General features: G+C 54.6%; 1 protein-coding gene across 9 annotated transcripts in view; it reads left to right on the forward strand.

The window, feature by feature from the left end:
* The window catches only part of NFIC (nuclear factor I C), a 63,940-nt gene extending 45,628 nt beyond the window's left edge, over positions 1 to 18,312 (forward strand). For 2 of the 9 annotated variants that reach the window (XM_019653419.1, XM_019653418.1), the window contains exons 4-11: positions 816 to 890; positions 1,641 to 1,764; positions 2,388 to 2,512; positions 8,598 to 8,723; positions 10,965 to 11,149; positions 11,748 to 11,895; positions 14,119 to 14,204; positions 18,104 to 18,312. In XM_019653419.1, coding sequence (XP_019508964.1) covers positions 816 to 890; positions 1,641 to 1,764; positions 2,388 to 2,512; positions 8,598 to 8,723; positions 10,965 to 11,149; positions 11,748 to 11,895; positions 14,119 to 14,204; positions 18,104 to 18,121 — 887 coding nt within the window. In that variant the 3' untranslated portion in view covers positions 18,122 to 18,312. Of the gene's footprint in view, positions 1 to 815; positions 891 to 1,640; positions 1,765 to 2,387; positions 2,513 to 8,597; positions 8,724 to 10,964; positions 11,150 to 11,747; positions 11,896 to 12,455; positions 13,551 to 13,570; positions 13,822 to 14,118; positions 14,205 to 14,702; positions 14,828 to 18,103 lie in introns of those variants that run through there. The other 7 variants (XM_019653416.1, XM_019653417.1, XM_019653421.1 and 4 more) reach the window with 7 other exon arrangements.
* Positions 18,313 to 18,961: the final 649 nt, after the last annotated feature.

The following is an 18,961-nucleotide window of genomic DNA, read 5'->3' on the forward strand; positions in this document are numbered from 1 at the left end:
CACGGCAACCCAGCTCCAGGTTGAGCTGTTGTTCAGCATCTTAGCTGTGGAGGGCAGTGTCACTGGCCCTCATATGTGGGATCCGAACCTGGGCCCTCTGGCATCCCAAGCCAGCTCTTAACCAACACGCCACACGGCCGGCCCGGGACACAGGATTTTAACTGCTACCTGTTAAATGGATCATCCATTCAGCTTGTGATTCTGAGCCCATTTGGCAGGCTCTAGTCTAGGCACTGGGAACATGGCTGGGCTTGGGCAGAGACATCCCTGCCTTTCTTGAGCTCCCAGTCTGGAGGGAGGATATGAAACAGCAGTGTTGCCTGGGATGATGAGTGATGCAAAGAAAGCAAGCCCACCCCTCCTATGTAGTTTGTTTCAAATCTCACAGCTGCCTAGATGACAGGGTGTGTGGACCCCATTTTCGTGATTAGGGATCATCAAGGTTCAGGGAGGGGAAGGGATTTGCACAAGATCACAGCCAAGTGGGCAGCCGAGCTGAGATTTGAACCCAGGTCCAGCCTCTGCTTGCAGCCTGCTACAGGACGGGGAGTCCCACATGAAGGCGAGGCTGGATATGGGACCCACCCAGAGAAGGGGAGACTGGCTGAGGATACTAAGAACGTGTGCTCTAGCTGTGTGAGAGTGGAGGGACTCCATTGAATCAGCGGGGCTTAGCTGGCTGGCTCCCCACTGCAGGGCTGCAGTGGGTGGACGGGGTGACTGCCCAGGCTGGGTCCAGCCCCCAGAGTCTGGGCAGCTCCAAGGTGTCGAGGAGGGAAACAGACCCGCTGATCCCCTTTATCTCTCTATTCCAGATACGACTGACTTCCAGGAGAGCTTCATCACCTCTGGTGTGTTCAGTGTCACAGAGCTCATCCAAGTGTCCCGGAGTGAGTGTCCCCACCCACTCTGGGCTGGGACCTGGTGAGGGGAGGGGCTCATATAGGGCGAGTGGCATTGGAGAGAAGGAGACTCCAAGAAGAACTCAGGGAGAGGAGACTGGCTCAGGGAGGAGGAAGGAACCCACCCCCTCCTCCCCCCCATCTTCTCCAGCCACCCCATCACCACCAAGCCAAGGTTCCTAGGAAGGGCAGTATCCTAGGAAGAGCCCAAGATCAAGGTGACACGCTCTTCCCCAGGAAGTAGACGCTCATGCTGGGTGGAGGGGCTAAAGAACCTTCTGCTCAGCATCCCTCCTTCCTGGGGCCTCCCCTACTCTATCCCAGGAGCGGACCCCAGAGGGCTCTACCTCCCCTACCCACTTTGCTTCCCTATGAAAATACCTGGGACCCATTCCACTCCCTCAGACACCCCCGTTTGAATCCCACCTCAGAGAGTTCTGCTTAACTGACCATCACCCTCCCATACAGATCAGCAGAGCGTGGCCTCTGGGAGCACTGGGAAACTTGGCCTCCAGCTCTGGCTATGCCTCTGCCTCACAGTACTACCTTGGCCTATCTTGATGGCTTTAGTCTTCTGATCCATTGAATAAAACCAGTTTCTGCCAAATTAGGAATCAGGCCAATTTGGGAAGGGGTTCTCGTTCTGACCGCCTGCCCCACTCTCCCCACCCCTCTAGGGCCAACTGCAGCCGTGGACCTTGCTCCCTCCCTCATTCTCCTCTCTGTCATTTTCTGCAGCACCTGTGGTGACAGGAACAGGACCCAACTTCTCCCTGGGGGAGCTGCAGGGGCATCTGGCATATGACCTGAATCCAGCCAGCACCGGCATGAGAAGAACGCTACCCAGTACTTCCTCCAGTGGGTATGTGACTGGATCCCCACCTCTGGGCATTTCACTACCCCTCACCCACCTCCATCTGGCCCCAGCTGATTCATTCCTCTCCCTGCAATGCCTGTTTTCACTCTCCACTTGGGAAACTCCTCCTCATCCTTCAAAACTCAGCCCTGAGTGCCTCTTTCCCTAGCCCTGACACCCCACTCTAGGCTTGAATCCTACAGGCCCAGCCCTTGAGAGATTCCATGGGAATAGCCACCGGCTCATGATGACATATGCTGTGTTATCTTGAGCTGGTCACATTGTGTTTGCCTCAGTTTCCTCATCTGTAAAATGGGATCATAATCCTACTGGGTTGTTCTGAGGATTACAGTAGACCAAGTGACCGGCCAGGTCTTCAGGGCTTTAGTCTGCACCCTGCAAGCTTGCTGTGAGTCCGTCCCAGCCTCTGACCCCAGATGTCCCATCCAAGCAACAGGCAGGTTGAAACAGGTGTTAATAAAACTGGCTGCAAGTCCGCGGCTTCCATGATGTCTCGCGAGAGCACTCTTCTCGCCCCACCCTCTAGGGACCGGAAGTTAGCAAAGCCCGCCGCCTCCGCCCGCCTCTCTGTGGTAACCAGCCTGTGCTCTGCTTCTCTCACCCCTTAGGAGCAAGCGGCACAAATCGGGCTCCATGGAGGAAGATGTGGACACGAGCCCCAGCGGTGATTACTACACCTCACCCAGCTCTCCCACGAGTAGCAGCCGAAACTGGACGGAGGACATGGAAGGAGGTGGGGCTGGGTGAAGGGGTGGAGCCGGCCTTCCGTCGGGGTTACGGCGGCGGGGACTACGTATTCCGGCAGGCACTGCGTGAGCGCCAGGGAGCAGAATGCGGGCCTAAAAACCGTTTGGTCTCCTGGGAGTTGTAGTTACACGAGCTGCGCGCGGTTGGAAGTAAAGTCCGGGCTCACGTTCCCGGAGCTTTTTTGGTTCCGCTCAGGCCCGGGAGGGCGCAGTCTGTCTCTTTCCCGACTTTCCTGCCCTCTGCCTGTGAGGAACCCATCTCTGTGCGGTACTTGATCCACAGAATTGACTCAGGGATTCTGATCAACAGGGTGCTTCTTTCTGGGGCCTGCCATAGACCTCATCTAGAAGGACCCCCCCCCCTAGAGAGTCTTGAGATGTAGGATCCCTTATTGGGGTCCTCCGTGGAGTTCCTGTATTTACGACATTCCATCTTAATGGGATCTTACCCGTGAGATTCCAGTTCTGTAGGAGCCCTGTCTCTTTTCTCATAGGGTCCTTTTGCCAGGGGGATTTTGTTCTGTTACTGTTTTGTCTTCACAGGGTCCTCTCCAGACTCTTTCTCGTGGGGTTCCTTTTCTGTAGTGTCAGCAGTTTAATAGAATCTCTTTTCTGTTGAGCGCTAGCTCCTGGGGTTTTTTTGTTTACATATTGTCTCCCCAAGGGCTTTCTCCAAAGATTTCCCGTCTTTGGGGTCCCCATATCCACTGCGGTTCTCAGTCTCATCTCTTTTGCCTTAAGATTCACCGTGGTTCTCATTTTCATCTCTTTTGCCTTAAGGTTCTGCTCTCTAGCTGGCCACATCTGTGACTGTCCGGAAATGGTGTGCGAAGTGGCCCACAGGCTTGCATTACACTGGGAGGGCATTCTTGTCATTCCTCAGATTCTCAGCAGGGTCTGTGCCCCCCAACTTTAGAAGCATTGCTGTATCTAGTCCTTTTTGCCTTATCAAGGGTTCACCCCACTGGATAGCTTAGTGCTTACGAATGTGGACTGGAGTCCACCAGCTCTTACAGCTTCCTGGTGATCCTACCTTTCCGAGCCTCAGTTTCCTCATGTGTGAAATGCGGATGTTAATACCTACAGTACCCACGTCATAGATTTGTGGAGAGTAAGTGAATTAATACATCTGATGTCCCTAAAACAGGCCTGGCACATAATAAGCACCCAGTAAACCTTGGGATTTGTTTGCTCCTTTGCTCTTCCCCTCCTCCTCTCTTCCTCCGTCCTATCCCTGTAGAACCCTCTTTTTTATAAAGATCTGCCTATACAAAGTGCTATAACTACAGGATTCTCAAAAAGCAACATAACGTTAACAATGAAAAAGGGCAGGTTTAGGCATCATAGAGACCTGGGTTCAAATCCCAGCTCTGCCCTTGACTCACTGTGTGGGCTGTGTAACCTTGAGCAGGTTACTTCTCTGAGCCTCAGTTTTCTCATCCAAAACGGGACTGATGAGATAACTCATCTTTCAGAAAGTCAGAGGGAGGAAATGGTAGAATGTGCATAAAGCAATGGTCTGGCACATGACAAGTGCCAAGGAAACAGGAGAGTTTATTGTTGCTCCTGTCTATAAAATTCCCATCTCTTTGAATCAGTCTCTAACACATCTGGTTTTGACAGTTGAGGTCCCAGGTGTTCTCCCTCTTCCATGGTGTGAGCTTCCAGAGAAGGTACCTAACTCAGGAAGGACCTGTCTGTATTTATTAGTCTCTAATTTATGGGTCTTAGTGTCTATAGTTCTATCTGTGGGTTCCCCGTCTCTGTCAGGCTTGTCTCTATAAAGACTCTGTATTCAATAAGCTTTAAGTTTGATTGTGAGAAACAGAAAACCCAAAAGGAGAGTATATTTCTCTCACAAGTAAATGGCCAGCTATCAGCAGACCCATGGGCAAGTGTGATGTAAGTGACTTAAGCTCCTGCCTTATGCTCCACTGAATGTGGTTTTCAGTCCCACCTCATGGTCCAAGATAACTGCTGGAGCTCCAGCCTTCTTATCTGCATTCCAGCTAGCAGGAAAAATAAAGGGTCAAGTCTGGGCATGTCCTCTTCCTTTTGAGAATAATTCTCAAAAGATGCACTTACCTCTTCTGCTTCTCTCTGTGCCCCTGAGGTAGTCATGTGGCCACATACTCTGCTACCGAGGGACACTGGGAACTATAGTCTTATTTGGGGCAAATGTAAGGGTTCTGTAACTAAAGAAGAAGTGTAGAACAGATATTAGGAGACTTCTGCCCTGTCATTTACTGATTTGGTATTCACAAGCTTTCCTCATTAACTCTGTGATTGAAGAGGCTGTCTGCATATAAAGTATATACCATTTAGAGCTGAAAGACAGCCTCCGTGATGTAAGCACAGCATCCCTGAGAGGGAAAATTATAGCCTAAGTCTATTGGTTAGGAAAAGAGGAAAGTTGGAAATAAAAGAACCAAGCTTTCTATTTAGGAAGCTCAAAAAAAGAAAAAAAACTTTAAAAGGAAGGAAGTGTTAGAGCAAGTCACTGGGGCTTGGTCTGACCTTCCTGCCCTGAGAATGGAGTGACAGCATTGGGGGAGGACAAGGAGGAAACCTGTACCAGCATCACGTGTGTGATGAGGAATCCTGGAGCTGGGAGGGAATGTCACAGGGGGCCTGTCCCCTTTTAGTTTCCATTGGTTGCCTCGGGTGATGGCAAACTCACTCCCTCCTGTGACAGCCTCAGCAAAACCCCTATTGTATGCCTGTCCCTGCCCTGCAGGTGCTCACAGCCTAGTGGGGGAGATGGATTTGTGTCTCCTCTGCCTCCTCTCCCTCCTTCACCCTACCCCTCCTTCTCTCTCCTCCGCCTGGCTTCCTCCATCTTCCTGTCTAGACAGCCCCCAATTAGCTGCTCATTAAGGGGGTTAAGCTAATTAGAGCACTCTCCCTTCCTCTGCTGTGGCTACTGTGAGCAGCACTTAGCTAACCCCACACCCCCAACAGCCACACTCTGGTGCTTAGGAGGGGCAGAGGTCTGGGGGGTATCATGCCAGCCCCACCCAGGCAAGACCCCAGCAGCCTCATGAGCCAGTCTCTATGCCTTTGTCCCCTCCATTCCTGGGCCAGGAGTGCCCTTTTTCCTTCTGGCCACCGTCTCTTGAGGCCTTCCTTGATTACCCATCCAAGCAGGACAGAAAAAGGGCAACCTCTACACAGCTCACAGGGTGCTTTGCTTTTGCTGCTTCTGCAGCCCTCCTGCAGGGGGCATAGGGCCCACATATAGGTGGTTATTATAGTGAAGCAGGCAATCCCCCCCCCCCTCCTGGGGCGAGGGGGGCGCCTTCCCTGTCTCTGTTTGAACTTGAAGGGCAAAAGGGGGTGGTGGATCCTGGCCTGTGGAATTAGAGTTAGGTTTGAATCCCAGCTCCACCACTTGTTGATTCTGTGGCCTTGGGCAAGTGACTTCTCCCTTCAGGCCTCTGTATCCAAATCTGTGAAATGGGGGTGATTCCTATAAGCCCTGCATGGAGTAGTTGTGAGGATGACATCAGAGCAGACTCAGAGTGCTCTGCCCAAGACCTTGAAAAGGGTCTTTACTGGGGTGGTTCTGCCCCCAGGGGATACTGGGCAATATCTAGGGACATCTGTGGTTGTCATGACTGACTGAGGATGCCCCTGGCATTGAGTGGGTGGGGGCCAGGGATAGTGCTCAGCACCCCACAGTGCCCAGGACAGCCCCATAGAGAGTGACCCAGCCCCTGTACCTGCAGTGCCAAGGGAGAGAGGCCTTACACATAGTAAATGCTCACTGAACGATGGCTGGTCTCAGCAGAACTAAGCACTCCATCCATTCACCTCACACTCTCACTGACCATGTATTCTGAGGCCCTGGAGACCCAGCGGTCAGCTAGAGTGGACTCCTTCCCCAGTAGAGCTGGCATTCTAGTGCAGACGCCTGGTTTGTGGTGCAAATGGATGGATGCTCAGATGAGAGCTATACAGGCCTACTTGTTCATTGCAGAGTATGTGCATCAGTGGGGACAGACAGGCATGGCATGCATGTTCATTAAGGTGCATACCTTCAGTGGGGGCATACAGGATGCTCGGATGGGGACCTATAGATTTGTGTGTTGAGAAAAAGATGGCCACTCAGATGGGGGCAATATTACAGGTTAAATGGAGAGGCAGGGGCTTAGATGGGGGACATACAGGCATTGTGTTGACTGGACAGCAGTGCCTCTGTAATTGGGGCATTACAGGCCTGTTTGCTGAACAAACGGGGGATGCCCAGATGCCGGGGTGCATGCTCAGGGCCCTCTGGAGCCTGCCCGGGAGCACAAAGGGTTGTTCTTGCATCGCCCGCCAGGTTCCCATCTGTCCTGGCTCCTGCAGGCCCCATCTCAGAAAGCTCTGGGAGGCGGGGCCACACCAGGCTATTTCCACCCAGGACAGGATGTTCTAGGAAATCCTCCTAAGTGAGCATCTGACAGCCCTAACCTCGTTTTGCTGCAGCCTGCCACTCCTCCTGCACACACACACACACACACACACACACACCACCCCCATCCCCACAGGACCAGCCTCCTCCCCTGCCAGTAGTCCTCGGTCCCACCAGCTCCTGTTTCCTGGGAAAGCATGGGCCCTGACTCCCTCCACCCTGCCAACTCACGTGCCAGGACATGCTCACTCACGCAGCATGGTGCGTCCTCAGGGCCATCTAGAGCAGTGGGGTTTGTAACAGCAAAAGCAGTTAACAGCCCGAGTGGCCATCAGGGAGCCTGGTTCTCAGATCTGGTTCACCCCAAGCTGTGCTGTTAGGACAGGAAGCTCCCTATGTGGAAATGCCACGAGGGGAAGGGTGTTGCAGCATGCTGGGTGGGACAGGGCTGGGGCACGTGTCCGGGTGCCTACCCACAGAACCATGGGAGGAGACCCCAGAAACAGTGACAGCATACCTCAGAGGAGGGCAAGAGGTTCTAACCAGGGGGACTCCTCCTGCAGGGGATACTGGGCCATGTCTAGGGACATATGTGGTTGTCACATGGGGGGCAGCTCCTGGCATCAAGTGGGTGGGGTCCGGGAGTCTGCTCAGCACCCCACAGTGCCCAGGATTGCCGTGATGTCAGCAGTGCTGAGGAGCAGACCCTGGAGCAGGGGACTTTGTGCTGGGTGGCAGGAAAGTCAAACCCCTAACCATGGCCTCAGTGGGTGCATTTCATCCTAAAATAAATATTTAAAATACTTTCTAAATATACCCTTCTCTGGGCCCCACTTCCCTGAGATTCCAATTCCAGGAAAGGGGCTGGGCCCAGGACTCTGCATTTTGGAGGGCTCACCACCATCCTTAGCTCTCATATCCAGAGGATGGCAAAGATGGGGGTGCAGGGTGGAGGGCAAGGGGCGCTCATGTTTCTTCACGGCTAATGTGTGCCTAACACTGGTGTTACATCTGTACTGGTATGGTACATCTTCTGTATCATGAGCCAGTGTTCTCTCTGTACCGGGGTCTCCATGGATTCTATATTTCCCCATTTAAACCATTTATTCATTCATTCATTCATTCAGGAAGGTACAAGGGGGCTAAGCTGTCAGGGTTCTTCGGGGCCAGGGAAGGGGAGGTAGTGAAGCTCCGTCTTAAGAGGAATGACAATTAGCAAGTAATTCCAGCAAGTGGGTGTGCTCTGGGCTCTGGTCTAATGGCTTTACATGTATCTCATTTAGTCCTCGCGATGACCCTGAAAGGAAGGTTCTCTTCCTTCCCCCAGTAAGGTGGAGGGAATGTGAGTACAGCTGCTCAGAGGCTTGTCTGTGTCCTTTCAGCTTGCCAGGGCCCTCCCCTCCCCTCTGCTCACGCTGCTGCCTTCTCCAGGGCTCTGGCATCCCCTGGGGGGACCTGTCTCTGGAAGGAGAGGAGGTAGGGGGCCAGGTTGTGATATCAGGGGCCCATATTGGCATTAAGGCCATGGACCCCTTCTCTGCTCTGAGCCTGTTTGCTCTGTCTATAAAATGGGCCCCCAGCCCTTGCCCACAGGCTGCTGGGAGAAAGGGGCAGGGCCCTGCGGGGAAGCCAGGGGTGCCCACAGCCCTGTGATCCTCAGGCTTCTTCCCACACAGGCATCTCGTCCCCGGTGAAGAAAACAGAGATGGACAAGTCACCGTTCAACAGCCCGTCTCCCCAGGACTCGCCGCGCCTCTCCAGCTTCACCCAGCACCACCGGCCCGTCATCGCCGTGCACAGTGGTGAGCACCAAGGGCCCAGGCAGGGAGGGGCAGCCCGGCTCTCTGATCACGCCCCTCATATCCCATTGCTACAGCCTCCCTGCTGGGCAAGGAAGCCTGGAAGTGCCTGGTGGAAAGCACCAGTGCCTAACTGTCCCTGTGAGCCTCAGTTTCCCCTTTTGCATGAGAAGGAGGTGCACATGCCTGTGGCTCACCCTTCAGCCTGCTTCCCTATGTCACACTTGAGCAACCCACAGACAGACAATGGTTTCAGGTGGTCACAGAAGAAGGCAGGCCACGCAGGTGATACAGGGGCACCCCCAGCCACATGGACAGGAAGTGTCACACTCACAGCAGAGGGAGACAGACTCCAGCAACCACGGGGTATGAGCTGAGCCAGTCACTCTGCACCTGGCCCTCCCTGTGCTCACCTGTCAGTTGAGACTTCCCTTCCCAGGGCTGTCATTAGGACAGAATGAGTTAAGTCATGGCAAGCTCTTGATTGCGTTACCCCATTGTTACGATGATAATGATTTAGGTCCATACAGGGAGGTGGACAAAAATCAACACAGCACAGTAGTTTAGGCCAGTGGCTGGCCAAGCACAGCCCATGGTGCCTGTTCTTATAAATAAAGTAAAGTTTTATTGGCCCACAGCCACACCCATTCATTTACATTAGTCTGAGGCAGCGCTCAGGCTATGATGGCAGAGTTGAATAACTGCAGCAGAGATCTTATGGCCTGAAAAGCCAAAAATGTTTCTTATCTGGCCAGGGGCTAGAGAGAGAGAGGAAGGGAGAGTGACTTCAAATGGGCACAGGGCTTCTTTTGGGGGTGAGAATGTTCTGGAATTAGAGAATGAGTATAATAAAAATCACTGAATTGTTTAAAAAAAGAAAAAAAGCAAATACCACAATGAAATGTTATTTGGTCATGAAAAGGAGGGAGGCGCTGACACTGACTACAACATGGGTGGACCTTGAACACACGGTGCTAAATGAGAGAAGCCAGACACACAAGGCCACTCAGTGTGTGATTCCGTTTATGTGAAATGTCCAGACAGGCATGTCCACAGACAGGACGTAGGTTAGCAGTTGCCAGGGGCTGGGGTGGGGGGTGGTGGGCTTCTTTTGGGGATGATGAAAATTTTCTAAAAGAGATTATAGTGATGGTTGAATGTGCTAAGAAAATTATACACTTTAAAAAGGTGAATTTTATAGTATGCAAATTATATCTCAATTTAGAGGGTGACCGGTTAGGTTAGCTCAGTTAGTTAGAGCGGGTGCTGATAGCACCAAGATTGCTGGTTTGATCCCTGCATGGGCCACTGTGAGCTGCGCCCTCCTTAGATGAGTCAGCTATGCCATTGTAGCATGAAAAGCAATGTGTAACCAATGACCATGGCTGCTCCCCAATAAAATAAAAAAACAATAATAAAATTTAAAAATATTGATCACCTTGCCCTTTACAGAAAGAGCCATAGGGCCAGACCAGCCTGGGCTGGAACCCTGGGTCGCCTACCTGCTTGCTGTGTGGCCTGGGGCGGGGACATAACCTCTGAAAGCCACCATGTCATCATTCTCTGTTGTTGTTGTTTTTTAAAGATTTTATTGGGGAATTGGGGGAGGGGAACAGACAAGTTGCTGTCCTTTTGTTCTTAAGTCTAGCTGTAGAGGATGTTGCTTCACTGGCCCATGTTGGTATTATCATTGCACTCTTCCTGGGTGAGGCAGATCGGTCACCGGCCTCTGGACGGCCGCTCACAGCGGCTCTTGGCAGCTCACACCAGCTGCTGGCTGCTCATGCTGGCTGCCGGCCACACACGGTAGCTTATGGCAGCCCACTGCAGCAGGGGCTGCAGCCTATACCATCGCCGGCGACTCACGGCAGCCCAGCTCCAGGTTGAGCTGTTGTTCAGCATCTTAGCTGTAGAGGGCAGTGTCACTGGCCCTCATATGTGGGATCCGAACTTGGGGCCCTCTGGCATCCCAAGCCAGCTCTTCACCAACGCACCACTCAGCCGGCCTTTTTTTTTTTTTTTTTTTTAAAGCGATGACACCAGAACCCCAAAGGTTTTCCCTGAAAGTCAGCACTTTTGGACGTGTGAATGACAACATGGCCTGGCCTGTGTCAGGCACTGCTAGGTCTTGCTGCTGTCATTACTATTAAATGCACTGAGATGCAGGCCTGACTCACTAACGTAACAGGGAGCAGAGTGAGCTGGCCTGAGTCCTTGGTGACCATCCCCTCCCTATCTCCACAGGGATCGCCCGGAGCCCTCACCCATCCTCAGCTCTGCACTTCCCCACGACCTCCATCCTGCCCCAGACGGCCTCCACCTACTTCCCACATACGGCTATCCGCTACCCACCTCACCTCAATCCCCAGGATCCGCTCAAAGATCTCGTCTCGCTGGCTTGTGACCCAGCCAGTCAGCAACCTGGACCGGTGAGTTGGGGGGCCAGACCTCCCCTCCGCCCCACAGGGCACCCTGCCCATGCTAAGGCTCCAGACAACTTCCCTGGGGCCCTGGGCTGCCTCGGGTGACTCTCTGACATGGATCCTCTATTTTAAAAGGTTTTGTGCATGGCGGGGATCCATTCAGGCTTTTTCAGATGTTAGAATTGACGGCATATATTTTATGAAGTGCTTTGAAATCAAATCGTCATATGGCTGTAGCTCAGGCTGGCTTTTGCCAAACTTCCACAATAAGCTTCCAGTGTTCAGGGCTTTGCGGATTTTGGAACTGCAGGCATGGTGGTGGATGGTAGGTCCTGGTAATGAGGAAAAGCCTACAGACCATCCATGAGGTGGACCCATGTTGTTTAGGGCAAGGAGGCATGACGTGGAAGGAAAGTGAGCGAATACAAAGTGACTTGAGGAGATGAAGGCAGTATGGTCCCAGGATGCTAAAGGTCTGCGGGGCCCGCAGTACCCACCAAACTCGTCCGGACATGCCAGCCTTGTCCCCCAGGCAGGCTGAGGACGGCAGCCCGAGGTGAGGGGGCACCGCCGCCTTAACCACCTGTCTCTCTGTTCCCCCCAGTTAAATGGAAGTGGTCAGCTCAAAATGTCCAGTCACTGCCTTTCTGCTCAGATGCTGGCACCCCCGCCCCCCGGGCTGCCGCGGCTGGTGCTCCCCCCTGCCACCAAACCCACCTCCGAGGGAGGAAGCACGTCGCCGACCTCGCCCTGTAAGCACTCGGGAAGCAGTGCCCGTGGCAGGGCGGGCGTCCCTAAGGGGCCCCCTCCACTCCCCTCCCCGACTGCTGGGGTAGGGGGCTCAGGCCTGGCCTGGTGGGTACTGGCGAGTTTGGTGGGTCCCCAGATTAAGGCCTGGGGGGTGGGTCACAGGGTCGGGGCAGAGCAGCCTTAGGAAATGGCAGGGGCAGGTCTGCAGTCTGCCCTGATTGGCCAAGTGGCATGGAGTCCCCATGTGCCCATTCTGCACCCCTAAGCCCTCCTCCGTGCAAAAAAGTAGCAGGCAATAGATGAAGATCTCCAACTGGTGGCCTAAGGGCCTTACCCAGCCCCCAGATTCCCTTTGTGGAAAGTGAGAATCTGTCCTTGTGTTCAAATCAGGACATTTCACATAAAAATTCCAGAGTTCTAAATTCTTGGGGGAGGGGGACAAAAGTAGGCCGTGTTCTTGCCAGTGACCTGGGCTGAGCCACACCTATAGATGGGACAATTCCCACCTGCCTGCTTGACCCTGGAAGGCCCTCATTCCTCATTGAGCCACCTTGTCTTCTAGAACTTCCCACTCTCTGGATGTGGCTCCAGGCGGTACTCTGGTTGAAAGCTCTAGGTTGGTCTTCTCACCTTCTACAACCTTCCACTTTCTAGTCATGGTTCTAGGTGGTAGCCTGGCAGAAGGCCATGGGTTGGTCTCTTCACCTTCTAGAAGTTTCCACCCTTTGGATGTGGCTCCAGATTACAGCTCACTGGCTCCCAGTGCATTCCCCCCATCCAGGGCTGCTTCAGGCTGGGAAGTTGCTCCCAGATTTCCCATACTGGGGTCTACCCTGTCAATGGGGGCTCTATGCCCAGTCTCTCCCTGGACCCCAGAGCAGGCTTGGGTAGGCCATCCATGTTTTTCCAGGCTGCCTTGCTTGGGGCCACCTGCCTTAGCACCCAGAGTGTCATCCTGCCTCCTCTCAGGCCAAGCCACCCCAATCAGGGGCCCTGGGCAGACAGTCTCAGAGCCCCCAGACTTTTCCCCACCATCTCATTCTGCCCTTTACCCGCTTTTTGACTGGCTCTCTCCCTCATTCCCCAAATGAAACTCCTCACCCCACCTGAGCAGGAGGGGCCAGCAGTTCCTTCTGGGCCCTGTTGGCCCCCTTCCCTGCATGCAGCACCCCCTGCCCCCAGCATTCCTTCCCCTCCCCTGACCGCATCCACTGCCTGCCAAGACCCAGGGCAGCTTCCAGTACAGAGGGACAGTGTCTGAACACCAAATGCAGTGGTGGATGCTGGGTTCAAAGCCAGCCGCTACAGCTCTCCCTGTGTGATCTTGGGCAAATGTCCTCCCCTCTCTGAGCCTCAGTTTCTCAGCCAAAAAATGGGACAGTCACCGTACCAGACTCATAGAACAGAGTGGCACAAGTAGATCAGGGAGAACACTTAGTGTGTTGTCAGGTGCAGAGTAGAGTCAGTGTGTGGCGCTGGTGACCACCGACTCTACTTTCTCTTCTGTGGAATGGGGACAGTTACGTTGACTTCACTGAGACTGCTGAGTGTTAGATGGGATTATGCGCAGTGCCTGGCGCACAAATAGACACTCAATAGATACTGAGTAAACATGGATTCCCTCTCTTTCCCTGCACTGGGTTCTTCACTGTAAGCCCACCCTGCTCTTCCCCATAGCCCCCGATCCTCACCGCCTTCCACTTACCTCCACCCTGACTGAGACAATGTGGGGACCCTCCCACCACCCCAGTCCCAGCCTGTCTGAGACCCCTGACCCCCTGCGGCACCCAACTGTGAATTATTCACTTACCAACAAAATTGGTGAGACTAAAATATATATATATATGTGTGTGTGTGTGTATATGCAAGCACCCAGCCTTCCATGCCTCTCTAGGAGGAAAATTAATAAATAAAACACCCTCAATATTTGATGGCGCCCCGTGTGGGATGCAAGGCCACGGTTGCAGGATGGACCAGGTAGTGGAATACCCTGAGTAATTCACAGGCGGTTTCTGAATTTGAATCTTTCATCCTGTGCCTTTGCTCCCAGCAGATGCCCCTCCCTTATGACCCCAGGGGCCCACGACTGTGGGCTTTTCTGGGTGCCCAGATTGGCTTGGGGAGGGCGCTGGGTTCTTTCTGACCCTGGGCAGCGGCCACCCTCTCTGGGTGCTCCCACGCGGCCCCCTTCTCTAACGGGCTCTCGGTCTCTCTCCTCCCTGCAGCCTACTCTACGCCCGGCACGTCCCCTGCAAACCGTTCCTATGTGGGATTAGGACCAAGGGATCCAGCGGGCATTTATCAGGCACAGGTAGGGGCCGATAGGCCGGCTGGTGGGGGGAAGGGAGGTCCAGGGCAGAGGGGCTGGCCTGGGCGCACAGGGAGAGGCCAGCCTGCTGGATCCCGTGCCAATCCTCTTCCCCCGCTGAACCCCTAGCATGGTGGTCAAGTGTGGCAGGGGGACCAGCCTCCCATACCCTTCCAGAGCCTCGAATATAGCCATGGCCCAAAACCCTGCCTACAACTTCCTATTGGGAGACCTTCATGGGCTCTTGCCACCCCAGGCCCATTTGTACAGATGGGGAGACTGAGGCCCTCAGAGGCAAGGGGATTTGCCCAGGATCACACAGCATGTCAACCCCTCAGCCCTCATCCCTTTCCATGCCGCCGGCCAGCAGGACCATGGAAGAGGGCTGGGGGTGGCAGAGGACTCCAGAATGCCAGGAGCAGGAGGGGAATGTGAGGCAGCCTGTGGCGGCGGGGGGGTAGGGGTGGGTCACTCAGTAAAGCATGCACACCCCCACCCCAGACTCCAGCCTGCAAGGCAGGGCAGGAGCGGCAGAGGCAGAGTTGGCATTACTGCAGCTGAACGTTTCCCAGGGTCGGGGGAGGAAGGCCACCTGAGGACAAGACCAGGAGGCTCAGAGAGGAGGAGTAAGTTGCCTGAGGCTGCACAGTAGTCGGGGACAGCCCCTATGGGTCCAGAACTGAGACTGGCTTCCAGCTTCTGGTGGAGTGGGAGGTAGCCTCAGCCCACAGCCCATGTGCCCTGACACCTGATCTCAGGTCAGGGTCCGAATCTGTGCCATGTGCAGACCGGGAGTGTGTTGGCAATCAGTGTCCTAGGGGGGTGGCTGGACCCTGGAGCACCCATTTCTCAGTGTGTTGGGGTGGGGTTGCAGAATGTAAAATAGCCCAAAGGCCGCACCAGTTCCTACAGGCTGTCTGAGGCTCAGGCACAGAGAAACCCGCGCAGGGCTCTCCAGCAGCTTCTAATCACCAGAACCACAGAGCGTGGGTTATTTGTGGGGTCCTAGGTGCCATGTTTGGACCCTTCAGCCACTGTGGGAAGGTCCCTGCATCAGAGTCTACAGGCAGGGGTGGAGAGGAAGTAAAGAAGTAACCACATGTCCCATCCTCAGCTAAGACCAGAATCAGCCATTCTGACCAGGCCCATGGAACTGCCTGTCACAGCTTGGCCTCCTGGGGACCCTCTGAGGCAGGCCTGGTTACAGCTCAAAGTGTATAAAGTGTGTGGGGTGAGCCCGGCCATCCCTCTCCCTCCTGGCCCATGTCTCACACCCAGCCCTGCTTTACCCACTCTGAACCTCCGTCTCTCCTGGCCTTGGGCACCTCCCAGGGAGCCTTTGAAGGGTCTGGAGTGTTAGGGGACCAATTTCATCCAGAAAGGGCACTGAAAGGCCAAGACCACCCTACACACCCTCACGTGCCCCAAATATTAAGCATCTTGCCTTTTAGAGCCCCAGCCAGAATCCAGAGGCCTCACTTGGTCAGGGTCACCCAGCAAGCCAAGGTGGCCCTAGGACTCCCCACTTTGTGTTTTGGGCCCCCCACAGCCACCCTTTCTAAGTCCTGGAGGTGTGGACACCCCTGCCCCTCCAGTGCTCAGGGAGCCAGGCGTTCCCTTCCCCCACCCCCTCACCCCAGACCCCTCCCCACAGGAGGCTGGGAATGTCCTGATTGCTTCAGAAACCAAAGCTAATAAAAATGACAGGGAGGGGCCCTGCCTGCTTAACACTTCCCCAGCACCCCTCTACCTCACCTCCTCCATTGTCAACCTTTGCAAGGAGGAGACTACTCCAAGCGGACACCCTGGAAGGAGGGAAACTGAGGCAGGCAAGGACAGCACCTTTGCTTCTACATGTTTCACGTCGCCCCTCTTGGACAGGGGGTCGCTGGGGACCCAGAGAGGGTGGGACAGGGCTAGCGAAGCTCCGAGGTGGGGGGCCTCCAGGGTGCTGCCTGGGTAGGGAGGGGTTTGATCCTAGTGGCAAAGGCTGGCCGGGCAGAGAAGGATGAGGGTGCCCACCAGGAGCTTGGCACTGACAAAGGCTGGAGGTGATGGAGAAATAGCTGGGATATGGAAAACCTCAAACTCAGGTTTTGGCCAGGGGCCATGAGAGCCATGGAAGGGTTTAAAGTGAGGGAGGGACACAACCAGGTCTGAGAATTGGAAAGAACTTTCTGAGAGTGGTGTTGGTAGGGGCACAGAAAGGAGGTGACAGATTAACGAGACTCCCAAGGAGCCTGGGTTATGGGGAAGGTGAGGCCCCCAATATGGGTGACTAGGGAGGACAGGTCTGGGGGGAAACCCCATCGGCACTGCATAGGCTGGACCCCGGGTCACTGGACTAAGGGCACCCTAGTCCCTGGGTAGGGTCAGCGCCTCCAACCCTGCAGAAGAGAGGAGGAGGAAGCCATGAGTGAGACCCTGCTCCCCCCTCTCAGAGCCCCTGCACAAAGGCCTCAGAGCTTAGAGGCCTCTCATTTCTGGCCCAGTCAGCACTTCTGCCTCAGCCTTCATTATTCCTGGCAGGTTTGCTTTCCTCTGCCTCCCCTAGCCCCCACCTCTGCTCCCAGCCTGCAGTGGCTTCTGTGCCTCTCCGTGCACCCTTCCATCTCCTGCCTTCCCCCATATCAGCGTCCCCTCCCCCTGATAAGTATCCCCTCCCCCATCAGTGCCCCCTCCATCTGATCAATGTCCATTGAGGTCCCCTGGTCAATTACCCTGCTTCGCCATAACCCCCCACTCTCTGTCTTTCACCATCAATCCCCCCAGCCCTGAGCCATCCGTCACTTTTGCCCTCAGAGGGAGTTCCGGGGGCTCTGACACCCTGCCCCCTCCCATGTGTGATGGGATCCCCCTGGCTGAGCATTTTACTACACCAAATGCTTTTTGCCCAAGAGCCCATCACGCCCGTTCAGCAGATGAGTAAACCAAGGGCCGGAGAGATTAAGCCACCATGTGCCCAAAGCCACACTGGAGGCCCCATCCAGGCCAGAGAGTTGCCAGAGCCTGGAACTCACCCCTGGTACTGTGCTGATTCAGTTTCCCCCTCAGATGAGAGGGAAAATACTGAGTTGAGGGTGCCCTCCCCTCCACCACCCCAAACACTGGGGCCAGAGCCTGGCAGCCGTCCTCGGAAAGGAGGAAGGAGGGAGGAAGGGCCAAGGGGAGGCCCGCCACCACTAGGGAGGGCCACGCCCAGCGTCTGTCTGGTTGCCAGTGGAAACCAGACATGAGGTAATGGCCAAGATGAACTTGAACTTGCCTGGGGGTGGGGGCCTCGGAGCCACAGCGCCAGTGCGATGGGATGGTCCCAAATTACTTGACTTCTCTGAGCCCAGTTTTGTCCACCGCAAAACGGGGTGATCCCTCCTTCACAGGGGTTCTGGGGGCATCATTAAATGGGAGAATGTTTAAAACGAAAAGGAAACAGTCCTGGTCACAGTGCCTCCATAAGATTCACTTGGAGGTAAAGCAAGACCACATCCACCCCCAGCCCATTTTACACTCAGAGCAAGAGGCCCAGAGTTCCCTGTTGTCAGAATCAGCAAACAAAACTACAAGGTGCTCTAGTAGATTTGAATTCCAGATAAATGAAGGATTAACACTTTTTTTTTCTGTTTTAGTGTAAGAGTATCCCAAAAGTTGCACAGGATATACTTATACTAAAAGGTTTATAGGGAATTCAGATTTCACTCCTGTGTTTTATCTAGCAGCTCTGCTCAGGGGTGAAGTCACTTGTCCAGGGTCACCCAGCAGGTGATGTCAGGTCTGGGATGGGGGCGACAGGTCACAGGTAACAGGGAGGTGGGTGAGGCCGATGTGGGTGTGGGCAGTGGCAGAGCCTGACCCCAGTTTCTCTCTTTCTCCCTTTCTCTGTGTATCCATGTTGGGCCGCCCAGTCCTGGTATCTGGGATAAGAAAGATTTCTTCCCATGCCCTGCTCCTTCGTCCCAGGGTTGGGGGGCCATACAGCCGGCCCCCGGCCCAGTTTTCGGTGGAAAGTTAGAGCGAGCAAGAACACCCCGCCGACTCCCAGCCCGGCCGAAAAGACAAAACACACAGACACACACAGGAAGAAAAAAAGAAAAAAAAAAAAGGCCAAAAAAAAGACAAATGAGAAAAAAACACCATAAAAATAAACCCACCCAAGCAAGAAGACAAAAGGTAAAGACGGCAATGCTTCAGACTCTCGGGATGCCACCGCTGGACCTGCCACCCCTCGGGAGAGGACACAACGAAGTGACTACATGGTGTGACAGTGCTGCGACAGGGGTCTCCCTAAGTTATTCATCTCTTGCTGCTGCTCTGGAAGGGCAGGCGCCCGCTCCCGCCTCCGCCCAGGACCAGGTGAGCGCAGCCTGGTGCCTGCGCCCAGGCCCTATGGGGCAGGACACCCAGCAAGGACACCTCTCCCTGCATCCCCACCGTCACCCACTGCCTGGATGTCAGCTGGGCTTCCCATGCTGGTGTTTCCAAGCCGGTAGGCAGGCCCCATGGATGCCAGGGTGGGCAGGGATGTGACAAGGGCAGGAGAGGGTTGTGGGAAATGCCAGGTGTTACCAGGGCACAAGGACACGTGGCAGATTCTTTCTCAGGAGTGTCCTGCAGTCGGTTGTGGGACCTCCACCCACCCCAAAGTGTGCGGTGCTGGGCTGACTCGGGACTCTGTCTTTCAGCCCCACGCCTGCCTATTTGGGAGGAGAAGTCTCTATGCAATTGCCCCCCACCCCCACCCCGCGGCATAGGAGGCCACCCCC

The sequence above is a fragment of the Hipposideros armiger genome, unplaced genomic scaffold (genome assembly GCF_001890085.2).
Source record: "Hipposideros armiger isolate ML-2016 unplaced genomic scaffold, ASM189008v1 scaffold_202, whole genome shotgun sequence".
NCBI lineage: Eukaryota > Metazoa > Chordata > Mammalia > Chiroptera > Hipposideridae > Hipposideros > Hipposideros armiger.